The 15,144-nt window shown below is 38.7% G+C and overlaps 1 protein-coding gene across 1 annotated transcript in view; it reads right to left on the bottom strand.

Moving 5' to 3' along the window:
- Positions 1-330: 330 nt before the first annotated feature.
- Positions 331-15,144, bottom strand: part of LOC128366227 (endoribonuclease ZC3H12A) — a 63,258-nt gene continuing 48,444 nt past the window's right edge. The window contains exons 5-10 of the mRNA XM_053326910.1: positions 6,701-6,797; positions 5,310-5,755; positions 4,626-4,765; positions 2,382-2,616; positions 2,074-2,180; positions 331-1,899 (exon numbers count right to left, since the gene is read on the bottom strand). Of these exons, the coding sequence (XP_053182885.1) occupies positions 872-1,899; positions 2,074-2,180; positions 2,382-2,616; positions 4,626-4,765; positions 5,310-5,755; positions 6,701-6,797 (2,053 nt within the window). The 3' untranslated portion in view covers positions 331-871. The remainder of the gene's footprint in view (positions 1,900-2,073; positions 2,181-2,381; positions 2,617-4,625; positions 4,766-5,309; positions 5,756-6,700; positions 6,798-15,144) is intronic.

The following is a 15,144-nucleotide window of genomic DNA, read 5'->3' as shown; positions in this document are numbered from 1 at the left end:
TGGCAGTAAATAGATCTGTGCATGCTGTAAGTTACATTCTGGAGGATTTTATTTACATTTGTTATTGACATGTCCACAATAAAAGTTGATCTTGTACTGTAAGTGGTATGGTAGAGAACATAAATCTGCATTTTCATGAGAACTAAATTTCACATTTTTACAGCATTTTCAATCACATAGTAAACCAAATACATGTGTAAAGTTACAGCAACACTTATTCCGAAACTGATACTGATTTATGGGGAAAATATGATGACACACGAGCAAATTCAGTTTCCTTGTTAAATAAGAATTTACAGTAAATACCAAGAGGAGGACGGGATCCTCTGCTTGATTACACCAACTGAATGCACTGGATAGCTTCAGTATGTAGAAATATATGCTGTTTTTTTCACCTTCGAGATGAACTCGAACAATGGGCTGTTCTGGAGAACTACAGTGAAAGTAAAAGAAAAAGTAATACTTTGTACAACAATTGCTGGTTGCATGAGAACTTATTTCTGGATATAAAAATGAATACAGACACAATATGTATCAACAGTCAAAACTCTAGAAACTCAATCATAGCTATAGTATTATTGGTCTAGAGGCACTTTTCATCCAAAATGTGGATGACAAGGTTACATTTGACTACAATGTCATAGAAATGCATTAAAGTCAGAACCGATGAACTAAACTGTTCTTTACAGGGAAGGCAAATTACACTTCCATAATGACACATTTCACAAAACACAACATCTTTGCAATTAACTTTGAAATCACTAAACTATAGACACTATAGACACTTCCCAAGATATTCTCTCTTTGCCGGAAAGGCTCAACATGTAAATGAGATAAACACCAATATCATGTTAAATATGACTAAAGAAGATCAGAATATCCCTCTATGAACCTTCAGGTTTAAGATCTCAGCAGCCAGTTTCTCAGCGTCCATCAGATGTGGGAACATTTCCATAACTGTATCCACCTCATGTGGGTTGAAGATGGCTTGCAGTTTCTTGCGGAGTTCCAACCTTTGTTGGTTAAATGCCACATTAGGCGGCTGTTTTTGGCCCCAGGAATGGTACTGCTGGCCCTTATATGAACAGCCAGAGTTGTTGGGGTTTGAGGAATGGACTGTGGGGAGACTACATGGCCTGGCATGGTGCAGCCCCTGAAAGGGATCAGACCAGTAATTTTGCTGATGATGAGGACCTCCATTATACTGAAAATTACTGGGAAGGCTGTGTTGATGTGGTACACCAGGTGGGAGCATGTGAGGAGGGTAGGTGTCGTATTTGAGCTGGCCCTTGGAGTCCATGCTTCTACGATCGTGCTGGTGAGCTGTTGGGGGTGCTACCTGGGAGCAACACCTGCAGGACTGGCTGGTGTTATTTTTCTCTAAATGCACTGAGGCATGTCTGGATCCAGCGAGGGCACTTTGCTGCTGGGGCCTGAGCCTGTGGGAGTTGCTGAGGCAATGCGGAACATCAGAGTACTGGCTCTCATAAGAGCCAAGGCCAGAATCCAAGTACTCGTGAGAGATGTTGGCATAGTAATGATTGGGCACTGAGTGCAGCTGGGGCCACTCTTTCTGACACTGGCCTCCTATTACAGAGCACCGTATATGATTTGGACTGTTTCTAGGATCATCCCAGTACAGCAGTTTATTTTCACTAACCTGATTGGGATGTGAAGAAATATGTTGGTCTTTTATGTGCTCCATGTTAGATTCTTGAGGATAGGGACAGGTGTAACCAGGCCCAGAATCAGACTGAAGCTGTTTGGGTGATAATATTTCATCATTTATAGTAGAAATCTGAGCTTTCTCTCTCAATTCATCAGCCAAGGACAGGTAGGACTGGTTTGCCCGCTCTGGATGGTAGAACTTACACTTGATGCCATAAGTGCACTTTTTGTCTGAGGAAAACAAAAATGGAGAAACACAATAATATCATAGGTCATCTTATTTGGGAACTGCATTCCTTCCATGTCAAAACCTAAAAAGTGTGAAAAGCCTGGTTTTGCATCTGCAGTATAAAATATGTAGTAGAAGAGATCCTCTTCTTGAGCCCTGTGCTAATCATATCTTACCATATGGACAGAGCTGTCTCTTTTGCTCTGTAGGCAGAGGCTTTTTCCTAAGGAAGTTGTCAAGACTGGGTCCATGACGTCCCAGAGGATCATCAGGGGGCATGAATCTGGTCAAATAATAAAAAAAAGAAAAGAAATGACTTACGGTTGACACCGTCATTTAAGTGTGACAAATCAGCTGGGGGCTGAACTATGCTTCTCTGAAGACGCTACAGCAATATGCTCTCTGGAACTGCATTAAGCAGCATTCACGGAAGAAAAATGTGAAACCACACAGACTCAGGCAGAGAAAGAGGCTAATTGCTTACTTGTCATTCACAAAGGAGTACATGAGGAGCCTCTCTTCGATGCATTTCTTCCACTCAGGCCTTTCTCCTTGCAGGTCACGGTAGGTGTCGTTTGATACAATCACACCTTCTGACTCATATGCCCACTTGACGATAAAACGGTCATCATAGCAAACCACTCGCTTCCCCCCAACACGGCGTGATGGAGTGAAGACCACTATTTTCCTTTTCTCAAGCTCAGTTAAGATGTGTTGATCTGAAAGTGCAAACAATCATGAGTCAGGATGCTGTGAGGAGATAATGGAAAGATACTGCAAAGGAGATACTTTATTACCCTCTTACACTGTATTTAAAACTTTTTCAAAGTATTTAACTGTTGCATGTCAAATTAAAAATTGTATACAAAGTGAGTAGCTTTGTTATGTAACATTACATACATCGGTCATCGGCATGTTCAAGTTACAAACCTCACAAAATTAATAAAAATGCATTTTACAGTATTTTACAAAGCCCCAGTAATAAATCATAACAAAAGATGACATACATACAAGGGATTGCATAACCTGTACAGTAGAAACATCCTTTCTATGTGCATGATATCATATTACTCCACCAACAAAAAGAATGAGAGAAAACAGTACACACACATAGAACATGTATGTTTTTTACACAAATTAGAAGTAAAACAAAATGAAGCAAGAAATCTGTGAACAAGAGGCCACGTTACATGAAAGCCAGACATGCTGAACTACTGATTTACAGATAACACAGTCAAACACTTTGCGCTCTTTTCAAACTAAGTGCTTCCTTTTTTTCAGGGTGACTTAACCTCTTCGCTGGTTGTCGACAACTGACTGAATTTAGTAAACTACCGTGCGCTTAAAAAAACACAGCTCTACTTCCTGATGGGGCTTTCCCAGGATTGACTACAGGCTGATTTTTACTTCCTTGTTCACAGATTAAAAATAGACGTTTGGATTACTCCACCCAGACTAGGGAGTTACTAAATCAATAGAGCCATAGATGATGATGAATCAGTTTAAAAAGGGCAGTCCACCCATCATTACATAGTTATTATTGGAATTATCAGAGATAATAGTGACTCAGCTGCTCAGCTGTGTACCACCACTAGAAAATGCACTAATTTCATCTCATATGATCACACTTGATGTTGTCTTGGCCTCATACAAAAACTACCACTTGGATAAACCTCGATTTCACAATCTTAAATGCGTTGCCTCATATCTTTGGCAAGAGTTCAGCAGTTTGACCTCCGACAACACTGAAACATTATCTCATGGTTTCTGTGGAAATGAATCACAGGTACAGGAATATGCATACAGCTGCAGTGTTGGAGGAGATTTAAGTGGTAATCATGTTCACATTTCTTGGTAAAAGGAACTTCAGAGGGCAACACAATTAAAGGAATAATTAAAGGATTAGTTTAACATTTGGCAAACATGCTTATTTGCCTTCTGGCAAAGAATTAGCTGAAAAGTTTGATAGACTCTGTTTAATGGTAACAAAATCCATCTGCCACCTTACTACCACAACATATTAAATCTCATTTGTTTAATCCAGCCAAGAAACTGAAAGAAGAATGAGAATAAATGTGGTATAAAATAATATTTTGTGAGCTTTAGAGGAGCTGGTAGGTGAATTTTGTTACTTTTGACATGACTAGGCCAGTAGCCTCCCCCTGTTTCCTGTCTTTGTGCTGAGCCAAGCTAACCAGCTGGTGGAATATTTATCAGCCACATGTGAGAGTATTATTGATTCTTATCTAACTCTCCGCTCAGAAAGCAAATAAGTGGATTTCCCCAAACTATCCAACTAAGTGCAACAGTGACAAATGCTAAAATCAGACAAAAATAGAAGTAAAAACATTTCTGAGTAATTTTACCAAGTCATGAAAAATCCAAGACAGATTTCAGTGCTTCCATATTGACTGGGAAACACCGTGAGCGTCAGGCACGTCAATATCTTTTCTCTGTGAGAAGCATATTTCATTGAAGCTGAACCACAAATCACTGATGTCATGTTAGCTATGCTGGCATTCACCTCCCCAATGCTAGTTGCGTAGTTAAGGGATTGACTGAATTCTTTGAAAGTATAAAGACATTCCTTCTTTTGTTAAACTATTAATGCTACTATGATGTCCAGAGCAGTGTTGTTAGTAGTTTATTTCAATTCTATATTAAACAATGCCAGCTGTTTGACTTCTCTGCCTCATCTGCTTTGGTTGTACAATTCTTGTACTCTCACCTGTTATAGGGGCATCAGGTCTGGGCTGCTCCGTGCGCCATTTAGGAACAAACACAGTTATGGCTTTATGACCTCTGTCCAGGAAGAAGTTCACTGCCAGCTGGATGCCTCGGCATGAGAATACTTCCTTATTGCCGTGGCTATAAAAACAAACAGGTGAGGGAATATGAGTATAAATGACAATAAATAATTTGACAGAGAGGTGTAGACAAAAGTTACCTGATCTGTGTAAACACATGCCTGATATCTCTGTGTGATCTTTACCTCTAGCTATTACTTTGTGTGTGCTTCAGGAAGTCAACTTCATATCCATTGAGAGGCGGAGATTTTTGTAGTATGTGTCTAGAATTTGCATATTGTAGCAGTGACCTTTACAAAAACATGCACAGGCAGGGTGGTGAACGCCTCTCAGACAAATCAAGTGTAGGAAAATAAAAACGTCAGGGTCAAGCCTACATTGCAATGAGTGATGTTGTCTTAAAACATGTTATTTTACAGCTGTTTGCTCTCTCCTGTTAGACAACACAAGGTTTCATTGCCATGTCTCTGCATGCAATAGATTTTCTTTACAGGCGTTGGAATAGCTCACTGGATCACACAGATGGACATTATTAAAGCATAGCAGCTGTAAAAATGATTAAGACCATTACACAAGTTCACAATATATGTGTCATTAATGCTCACCTCATGGCAACATTGCTACCATCAATAACAACAGGCCTCAACTCTGTCTCTGTATTCTTCTTGTCCCCAAGATGTGGTGTGATGATTCTGAGAGGTCCAGTGGCCCAACTTGCAGGCAGTAGAGAGTCTTTTGGGCCTGCGCTTCTCTCATTATTGTCAGTGTTGGATATGAAAGGTGCTGTGATGGTCCTGCTCCTTACCAGCTCTCCAAGCATCGAGTTGGTGTCTGTGCTCAGGCCTAATTTCCTCAGAGCAGCCTTCACCTCTGTGGTGGTGTAACCCAGCTTCCTGAAGAAGTCCACTCTTTGCTGGAACTCCTCACTGTCTGGTTCCAGCTGGTCTGAAGTTGAGCTCTGGTCGGAGAGTGCCTGATCCATCCTTGAGCATCTGGGCCTCTTTTCAGCAGCATATATTACATCTGCCTCTGGATGATATTCATGGAGTGACTGAAGGAAAATCATATTTAATTAGAAAAACATGTTTATTCACTATAATGTCTAATGTTTTTTTCATCCTCTTAAATAGCTTAAATAATGTACTTATTCACTTCCAACTGAATCACACAGTGTTTATTATGACCTGACTTGTTCCAACTGATCATTGAAGCTAAATATTCAAATCCAAGATGTTTTGTTCAAATATATAAAGATTCTAGATGTCTTTTACATATTTGCATATAATTTTGTTTTACACATTTCTGCATTATTTAGCCAATAAACTTATTTAACACTTAGTGGTAAGAATAAAAATTACTATTCCATTCAATGGTTGTAAACAGGTTAAAGGATTATCATACAGTACATAGTACAGAGTCGAATTTAATTAACTTTAAGCTCTTGAATACATTATATACTTTTTATTCCCTCTTAACACGCTTGTCAGAATTGTCAGTTGCCATTTTCCATGTTTTGGGGTATATTTTATTATTTTATGGATCTGTTAAATCTACAAATCCATCCATTAACTTTAGTTTCATTGTGAGTAATAGTTGTAACTGCCTGATGCTGGTCTGTCAAACGTGTTTAATCATCTGCGGTCAAAATCAAATGCAAATAACTCGCCCACCACGCTTAGTAGCCACTGGCCTGTCCTCCAGATATACATGAGTCTGATCGCCTAGTCAGCTTTTCTGACAGCCTCTGTTAGTTAAATAAAGCAAGCTGAACATAACAGGAAGAACCGCTAAGCTGCTTTACGCACAAATAGCGCGGTGTATGCACACAATAGACTGACTGTATGCTTATGATAAGATTTAATTTATTTCCGAAAACACACCGAGTGATTACAGCTACCTGGTGCTGGTGACAAACTAGTTTCTACTACAAACCGGCGGCCAGGTTAAGTTACAGCCCATTTCTCGTCGACAAATCTCACTACAGAGGAGAACTTACCTTCACTGTGAGTCTCTTTCCACTCTTGTTCCATATGTCAGCAGTCACTTCACTCCTGTTAATGTTTCCAAGTACAGTAACTTTGACACAGTTTCGACTTCATAGCGCCTCCCTCTTGACAAATGATTTCTTCCCTTTTCTCTTCCTCCAGACAGAGGCATGCAGAGCCATGAAACATTTGCATATATGCGAGATAAGATAAGGTGTTCATTTTCCTCTGCCTGTCAGACAGTCACATGTAGTAAAGGAAAAAAAAACAAACACATTCTTTATTGGGGTTGTTTGATGTTAATAATTACAAAGGCAATTAAAGCAATGACACTTTTGTTGTCAGAAATGTTGACCTTAAAGTGCTTCAAGGAAATTACTAAATTAGAACTAAATTAGATTATTTACATGAAAACAAAGTGACAGAAAAGTGTATTAAAATCATATAGCCTAACATTAGGTAGGCTACATTAAGATAAAGGAAAGTGTCCCCCAAGGTCAAAAGACGCCCACCCATAACTCAGCACGTGCTCAACATGTAGTAACAAAGCTGTCTTTTCACTTTGTGGCCTTTATACTGTTCAGGCTGGCATTTGTCCCTTTTACTAACCTATGTTTTGGATTTTTGTACAACAGAATTTTAAGCCATCTATTTTATCTTTGTTGTTGTTGTTGTTTTAAGGTTGTTAACAAAGGTTATATATTTTTATAATCCAACGAGGAGACTGACGTGAGGAATCATTCATTAGTTCAGAGATAAATAGCCTACTATATTATTATATATTATTTTATATTATTATAATATACTATCATTGTACTAATAGAATTTTCTGGGATAAGACGCCCTCTAGTTGTTTGGAGTAAAACGCTCCAATCTTTCACTTATTTTTCTATTTAGTCAGATTTGTTTTGACCTAATACAATGTCTTCATGATGTTTGATAGAGCAAACTAACTGCTAACCACAATTAGCATCTAGATAATACATATTAAATATATATATATAATATTGAAGAATAAACCATCATTTAGTCACACACATTCTACTTATTTTTTTGTATAGCCCAATATCACAAATCACAAATTTGCCTCAGAGAGGTTTACAATCTGTACAGCAATACAACCACAACTTCGCCTTTTAAAACATTCAGTTGTACTCAGGGAACACAACAAATGAAATGCTTTATTTGAGAGCATTCTCTAATAATTTATTTGTAAAGCATCATTCATACAAAAAAATAATAACTGTATGTCAAAGTGCTTTACAACAGAACTAACTACATGCACCAAGTGCTTCAAAAAGAAAAAGATATGAAATGAACATGTAACACATGTACATCTACATAACATGGAACATAAAAACGACTTGATAATAGATAATTACTAAACATAAGATAAAATAAAGTGAAAATATGATACATAAAATGTGTACAGTGGTGGTAATTTGAGACTTAATAAGCAAAAACTTAAATAGTATTTCATCATTTAAATAATCAAATGCATAAATGTACAATATATACAATTCATGTAAATTCTTTATTCTATTATTTATTATACTTTACATTACTTTTTAAAATCGGGTTGGTTTGTGCAAGATCATACTGTACTGTTTTTTTCTCAGTAAATAGTAGTAGTAGTCTGTATATTCCCCACATAATGTTAACAGCAGCTCAAATCTGTTTGTCCTATTATTCGGCCACTAGATGTCATCCTTGCTTCATTTTATCCGACTCAATGAACGCTGCTCTCATAAGGAAGATTATGGAAGATGTTGGTCTGCAGATGACTATAACTTGAATAGGACGGTGGTTAAGCTGTGAAGTCCTATGTAGTGTGTGTGTGTGTGTGTGTGTGTGCGTGTGTATATGTGTGTGTAATGTGTGTGTTTGTGTGCGTGTTTGCCTCCAACTCATCGTTGCTGGCTGCAGCTCATTGCCCTGCAGTAATATCAGGCCTTGCAGACACCTGGGACCAGTGGTGTGGGCCCTCGAAGGAGGCAACCGCTTGGCAACTGGCCCTGATTACTTTCTCCACTCTCTGGAACTCAACTCTGTATATGCCATTAAACAGCTCCACACAGTGTGATCCCAACTCGACCGTGCCATTAACCCCGTACACAAAGGGTTGTTTACAAACACACACATACACACACAACCCCACCCACACACCCAACCACCCACGCACGCACACACACACACACGCACGCACACACACACACACACACACACACACACACACACACACACACACACACACACACACACACACACACACACACACACACACACACACACACACACACACACACACACACACACACACACACATTCAAGCTCAGACTAAAAGACAGAAAGATACAGCAGCACACAGACATGAATTCACACCTTGGTACACGTGAGCTCTCCATGACTTTATATATGGGAGAGATTCCAAGTGCATTATGAAAAAGTTGTATCACCCTTGGCATGGAGGATACTTATATGGTATTTTATTGAATTCAATCTTTATAAGCTCCATTTAGCCTATAGGAGATTGCGGTTGAGTGTATTGTTTTGTAATTTATGACTAGATTACTTTGGAAGGCGTTATTGTCATCCAGAAAGCTATTGTTAAGTAATGCAAATCTCGAATCTTGCTGAGAATCCAAGTGCCCACGATTGGATGAGATTAGTGCAGATTGGATATTGTGAACATCAAACGCTTATTTCCTTAACATCTTGAGGGAGGCATTGCCCTGCTCAAAGGCATATCTTTTTCCTCCAGGCAGGTGCAGTTTGGCAAGGCTTGTTAAACCTGAGACAGTTGATCAAACATTCAGCCAGGCTCATTGTGCTGCTGAGAGCTTTTGGATGTGGTTGGGATAGTGCGGTGCTGATAAAGCCAGCTTTGTAGTGCCTCAGTGCTAGCTTCCCTTTGCTATTCCTTTCATTGACTGCCCGGGTCAGCCGTCTGTCAGAAAAATTAATTTTTGTATGATTTCTTTAAAAAGAACCAAAGTAAAGAAAAGGCAGCCTTTAACTGGAGTAATCCATCTTGCGCCAATGGTGTCAGAGTGATTCACGATTTCCAATTTAGCCACGGTTTGAATCTAAAGTAAATCAGGCAGGACGGCTCCACCCTTTGTGCAGCCGGACGACAAACCCTCAGTGACAAGAGCTCTCAAATGAACATATCCCGCACATTCATCTTGTTCATTTATTACTTCAGACACCCCTCTGCTTGTCCTACACAGATCAGCAAGCAAAGACCTCCTGGCATTGTGTGTGAGTGTAGAGGAGGTAAGGCATTAAAGCTGGCTAGGTGGGTAGCACTGATAGAATATTGTATAAAAGAGCAAGAGAATGGAGGAGAATGGAAAGGTCCCCGGTTTTGAGTCTGTGTTTAATTAGATTTGCTTTGATTAGTGATGACTGAATTGCCTGAACAGGATGTGAGAAGAGAATTGCAGTGTAGCAGCTACATTAGTCTGCTGGTCATGGACATTTACCCTCTGAGATATACATTGGAAGCATTGTGTTTAAGTAGACATCATTTACCCTGTTTTATTCTAGTTTCTCTTAATTGGAGTTGTTTGTTAACCTTTTATTGGTCAGCAATTAACAGGGTGTGGTTTAAATTTGTTTTACTGTACATACAAAAGAGACTTAATGAGAATAATTTGTTTTATTTCAACAATAGATCAAACAGCTGCAGTTCCCTATAGCTCTATGGAGTTTTAAACTTATTTTAACTTATTGTGTTGGTTTTAGGGTCTCCAACTGTACTGTTTTGGTTCACTAAGAACTCACAAACATTGTTATTAAAGTGACAAACACAACTCTAAATGAATGCTAATGCTGCTCTGTCTCTGCAGTATATGCAAATAAGTAACTGCTTGCTAGAAACATTGTTTTATCAACTTAAAAGGCATTCATATAAACATGTCACTGTTTATAGCTTGTTCTTTCTGCCCTGCTGCCCTCAACTGTATTTTTAGAATATGGGTGAACTGAGCCTTTAACTGTCCAAAATTCATGCAGACGCTCACTTCTTCACTGGAAATAAATGTGGTTCAGCCAGCCATAGATCATTTAAAGATCATTGTGTATAGGTGTACTGGATCCCAGCCCTTGCAGCTGTAACCTCAGCATGGAGCCTCGGCTTCGTCCAAGAGCACCAACAATGTTCTGATTAATTGTTCCTGTCAGCCCAGGTCATTTAGGCTTACCTGTTATTCTGCATATTACTCATATCTGTTCTAACCAAGGTGCACATTCACAGCAGTGCATGAGGATGTACATTATGAGTACATGGTCCCACTCACACCCATATGGTCACTAGCACACACAACAACACACAAACAAAACCCCTTTCCAGTGCCTGGCCTCATGTGTGATAGCAATTCATGCTCAGGCAGTCAGGCAACGCTTCAAGGTGCTCATTACTATTGATGTCAGAATGCACAACAAGAAGTGATGGCTGAACCTCCTGCAGTCTGTACTGTTTAAAGCCGAGCTCCTCTCCCCCAGCTGTTGCTCTGTCTTCACTTAGGAGGGGAGACTGTGATGATTAATGCACCTCTGCTGGGATCTCGGGGAAAGAACCTGGAGTTTCTGCTGAAGTGCTTCGCTCACATTGTGGTGATTCAGTCACACAATAACTGTGCTGCAGAGCAACGCTGAAAAATAACTGCATCAAAATTGAAAATCATAACGGTCTCGCATTCTGCCATGTGTGCCACTGTGCTGCTGGAGACAGATTAAGCCGATGCCTGTTTGCTCTGAGTATTGTCTTGAATGTGCTGCTCTTTCTCAATGTTAGCTACCATTTTTTTCCCAAAAGTTTTTCAACGTGTGGCAGTCTTTATCAGTCAAAGAAGTTTGTAAGAGTAAAGCATAAGGAAATCATATTGTGTCACTGGTATTGGTATATAATGGTGGTAAATTATGGTTTATGGCATCTTAAAAAGTGTTTGAAAGAAGATTAATTGATAGGAACTTCCTTACTGCAAAGTAAAAAATGTAATATAGTTTCATGGTTTGACAGGTATTCTGTTTTTACTTTGACATTTGTCCCCCTCGGGGCTCCTGTTCCTTGCTGAGGTGTTCAGTGTTGGTTTTTAACCTGTATACTGATGAGACAAACTTCATTCGGCACAGTGGGGGTGCTGAACGCTGGAGATACTGCTCATCTCTGTGAATAAAGTTATTCAGAGCTTTCTTGTCTCATCAGTGCCTGCAGGGTTTGGGTCTTTGTAGTCTTTGTAGCTTTGCTGTTAGTTAAATAATAGTTTAATAGATTCTAGTCACTTCAGATTTCTTCTGTATAAAAAGCACAATTGTTAGTTGGAATTTCCTGAATGTATTAGAAAAGTAGAATTAACACAATTCAAAATTTGATCAGATAAAACACTCCAACATTTATCATCACCAAATAATCATGTAATTGTAGGAAATGTATTAATTACCATCACTGTATTTACAATTTACAGTATTTCCAAAATCTATTGGTGTGGCTTGCCCTCTAGTGGTCAAACAAGGAAAACACAGACGTGGGCACTTTTGTCTACACCATGATAAATTTAAAGATGCTGTACACACAGAAGGATTCAAGATTTCAAATACTTAAATACAAACATTTTAACTTTGTAGTACATATTTCTTTTCAAAAAGATAGAGGGATGGCAAATGAAGTGTAAAATGAGTGGAGAAACAAAACGAAGACACTTCCATACAGGGAGTGAGGGGTCACTTGAATGGTTTGATGAATGATAAAAAATAATCTCCTTCGGGAGAGTTGTGACCAGCATGTTCAACAGTGTATACCCTCACCATATATATGCTTCTCTTGACCAGTGATAAATATGATTTTAGTTATCGTGGGAGAAACACTGAAGAGGAAAATCCAAACTTTGTGCTAAAGGGTTCAAGTGTGTTTAAGAAGTGCTGGAAAACGAAATAAGAGCCATCAATCCAGCTGGGGGTGATTTTTATTTCTTTCTTTCTTTCTTTCTTTCTTTCTTTTTTTTGCCAGTTTATACCCACAGGGCCTTTGTGGGGGTGTTGACAGTTCTTGTGCTCCACTCTGTATTTGTGGGCATTAGTTTGCTGTCAGTAGTATACCATGGGGCGGCTGTTGCCATTAGCTGTTAGATTTCTTATTCACACCCAGTGGGAGCAAACTCTCAGGAGCCACGCTGCCAACTGGCTGAGATAATGTACAGTAGGCCGTGATCCCCGACTTTGTCCTCTGTGGCTGGACTAAATCTAGTCTTTCAGGCATTTGTATCTTTGACCAGTGACACACATAAAGTACAGTAGGGCTGTGTTTAAGAATTATTTACATTATTTATTAAGCTGCCAATAATTTTCTTGATTGGTCAATAAAACATTATTCCAACAGTCCAAGGACCAAATACATTCAATTCACAATAAAAAAGCAAATTCTCACATTGGAGAATAACCTGATGCATTGAAAGACAAAATCTTACAGTAGAAGTAATTGGAGAAAAGGCAAAGTACAACTACATGCAGTATTAATACAACATAAATGGGGCAGCACATTGTCATAATAAAAATAATGAGAATATTTACTTCCAATTCTTCCTTTATAAAAAATAACTTCTTGTTATTAATTTGAACCATTCAGCAAAGTCTGGCTGTTTTTTTTACTCTTCCGTTGGTGGAGAACAATCCTTGCAGCACCATAAATGTTGTTTTTCATCCTGTATTATGAAGCACTTTGGGCTGCAAATGTGCTGTACAAAATGTACTCGACTACCATATAAGCAGTTGGTCTGAGTGCTGCCACAGTGTCTGAGGAAGTTACATTTTTTGGCAGTTCTTCATTATGATTTGCTCATAAATTCCCAATTTGATTCCCAGAGATGCATTTAATATACATGTGTTCAGAAAGGTTTGACATTGAGCAGTTCAAGGATGGACATGGGTCAGAATTCCTGGATGCATAGATGGATGTGTGGATCAGTATACAAGAAAGCTCGAAGTGTTTAAGTTGATCATATTCAATGCAGAAAACGTGGAAGTTGTACAGTTTAATGAAAAGGCATTATCCCCCTTGTCATGATTAATGAAGGTCTTTGGATATGACAACGGATTCTGTGATCACTCCATTCGTAACCTCCCCTAAAGATTGATATGGTACCTTACCCACCCTGTGGACCACTATCATGCTTTTTATTATGTGAGCTTTGGGGGGCTGTACTGTGTGATTTTGACGAGCTCTAAATCACTTATCTTCCACTGAGGAAAAGACTCAAACCACTAAGAGAGAATGATACTTCTTCTTTTTTTTTGCGCTTGGTTGCTTTCCAACAGTTTATAGAGCTTTTAACCCCACACCAGGCTTTGTTTTCCTCTCCTCAGTGATGTGTAAAAATGTAATTCTTCCTTATCATGACCCAAACATGCAGCCATTTATCCAGCGACTGCCAGTTTTTATTTGCTCAGCTTCAGTTCGCTTGTCAGCCTCATGCCATGAATACCTGAAATGGAATTTTGAGTGGTTAAACACAGGTCGTAATTCACTATTTTTTCTTTTCTAATGAAATTATTACAATACAGTACTATGCACATTATGTTGTTTTTTTAGCTTTGGGGCTTCATAGTGGGTATGATTTCTTTTCATTCCCTTGCCAAGAACATTAACAGAATTTTTTGGATAATTGTAAGAAATGCTAATGGAAATTAGAGCTTTTGGGTTGTAAAATTGCAGAAAACAAATATTATGAAGGTGGATGAATCACCAGTAGAATTAGTATTGCTAATATCAGTAATGAGAATACAAAGGGAAATTCTAGCAGGAAGCATTTATGATCCATGAGACAGAGAGGGCGTAAATCAAATGAAGATCAAGATTTTTTTTCTAAGACGACATAAGACATGAACTAATGTGATGATATGATGCTCAGTAAAGTAGAGTCAGCAATAAGCAGCCATGCAGGCGGTCCAGATCTGCAACACATAAGCAATCTCTGTTTCTAGTAAAGCGGGACTGTGGGGGAAATAAGTAACGTTTCAATTACAGTATACATGGAAAGGGCATCTCTGCAGCACGATTGATATGTCATTCTAACAATGTCCAATTAAAAAGAGAGAATGCTTTCATTATTCTTTTATTAGAATACCCATGCCTGAAACTGCATTGAAAGACATGCATCTCCTGGTTAAAGGTGAGAATCCATCAGGCGTGAAATGAGTACAGCACACATAAAATAATTCATATTTCCCCCATGGCTGCCATAAATTAGTTTTGCAATTATTGAGTGTGTACTTGTGTGTGTGTGTTTGTGTTTTAATGCCAGTGAAACACGCAATATAGTAATTTTATGATTGCTTTTATTTTTATGATGATTTATAATTTATTGGCATTTCTTAATAACTTTGAACTGAGCATTAGACTCTGAGCATTCAAGACTCAGATAAATGAGCTTAAGTGCTAGCTGTCAGGAAACATGTT

This window comes from Scomber japonicus, chromosome 10 (assembly GCF_027409825.1).
Source record: "Scomber japonicus isolate fScoJap1 chromosome 10, fScoJap1.pri, whole genome shotgun sequence".
Taxonomy (NCBI): domain Eukaryota; kingdom Metazoa; phylum Chordata; class Actinopteri; order Scombriformes; family Scombridae; genus Scomber; species Scomber japonicus.
The sequence above is the reverse complement of the archived record's forward strand: the minus strand, read 5'-3'. Positions and strand labels throughout refer to the sequence as shown.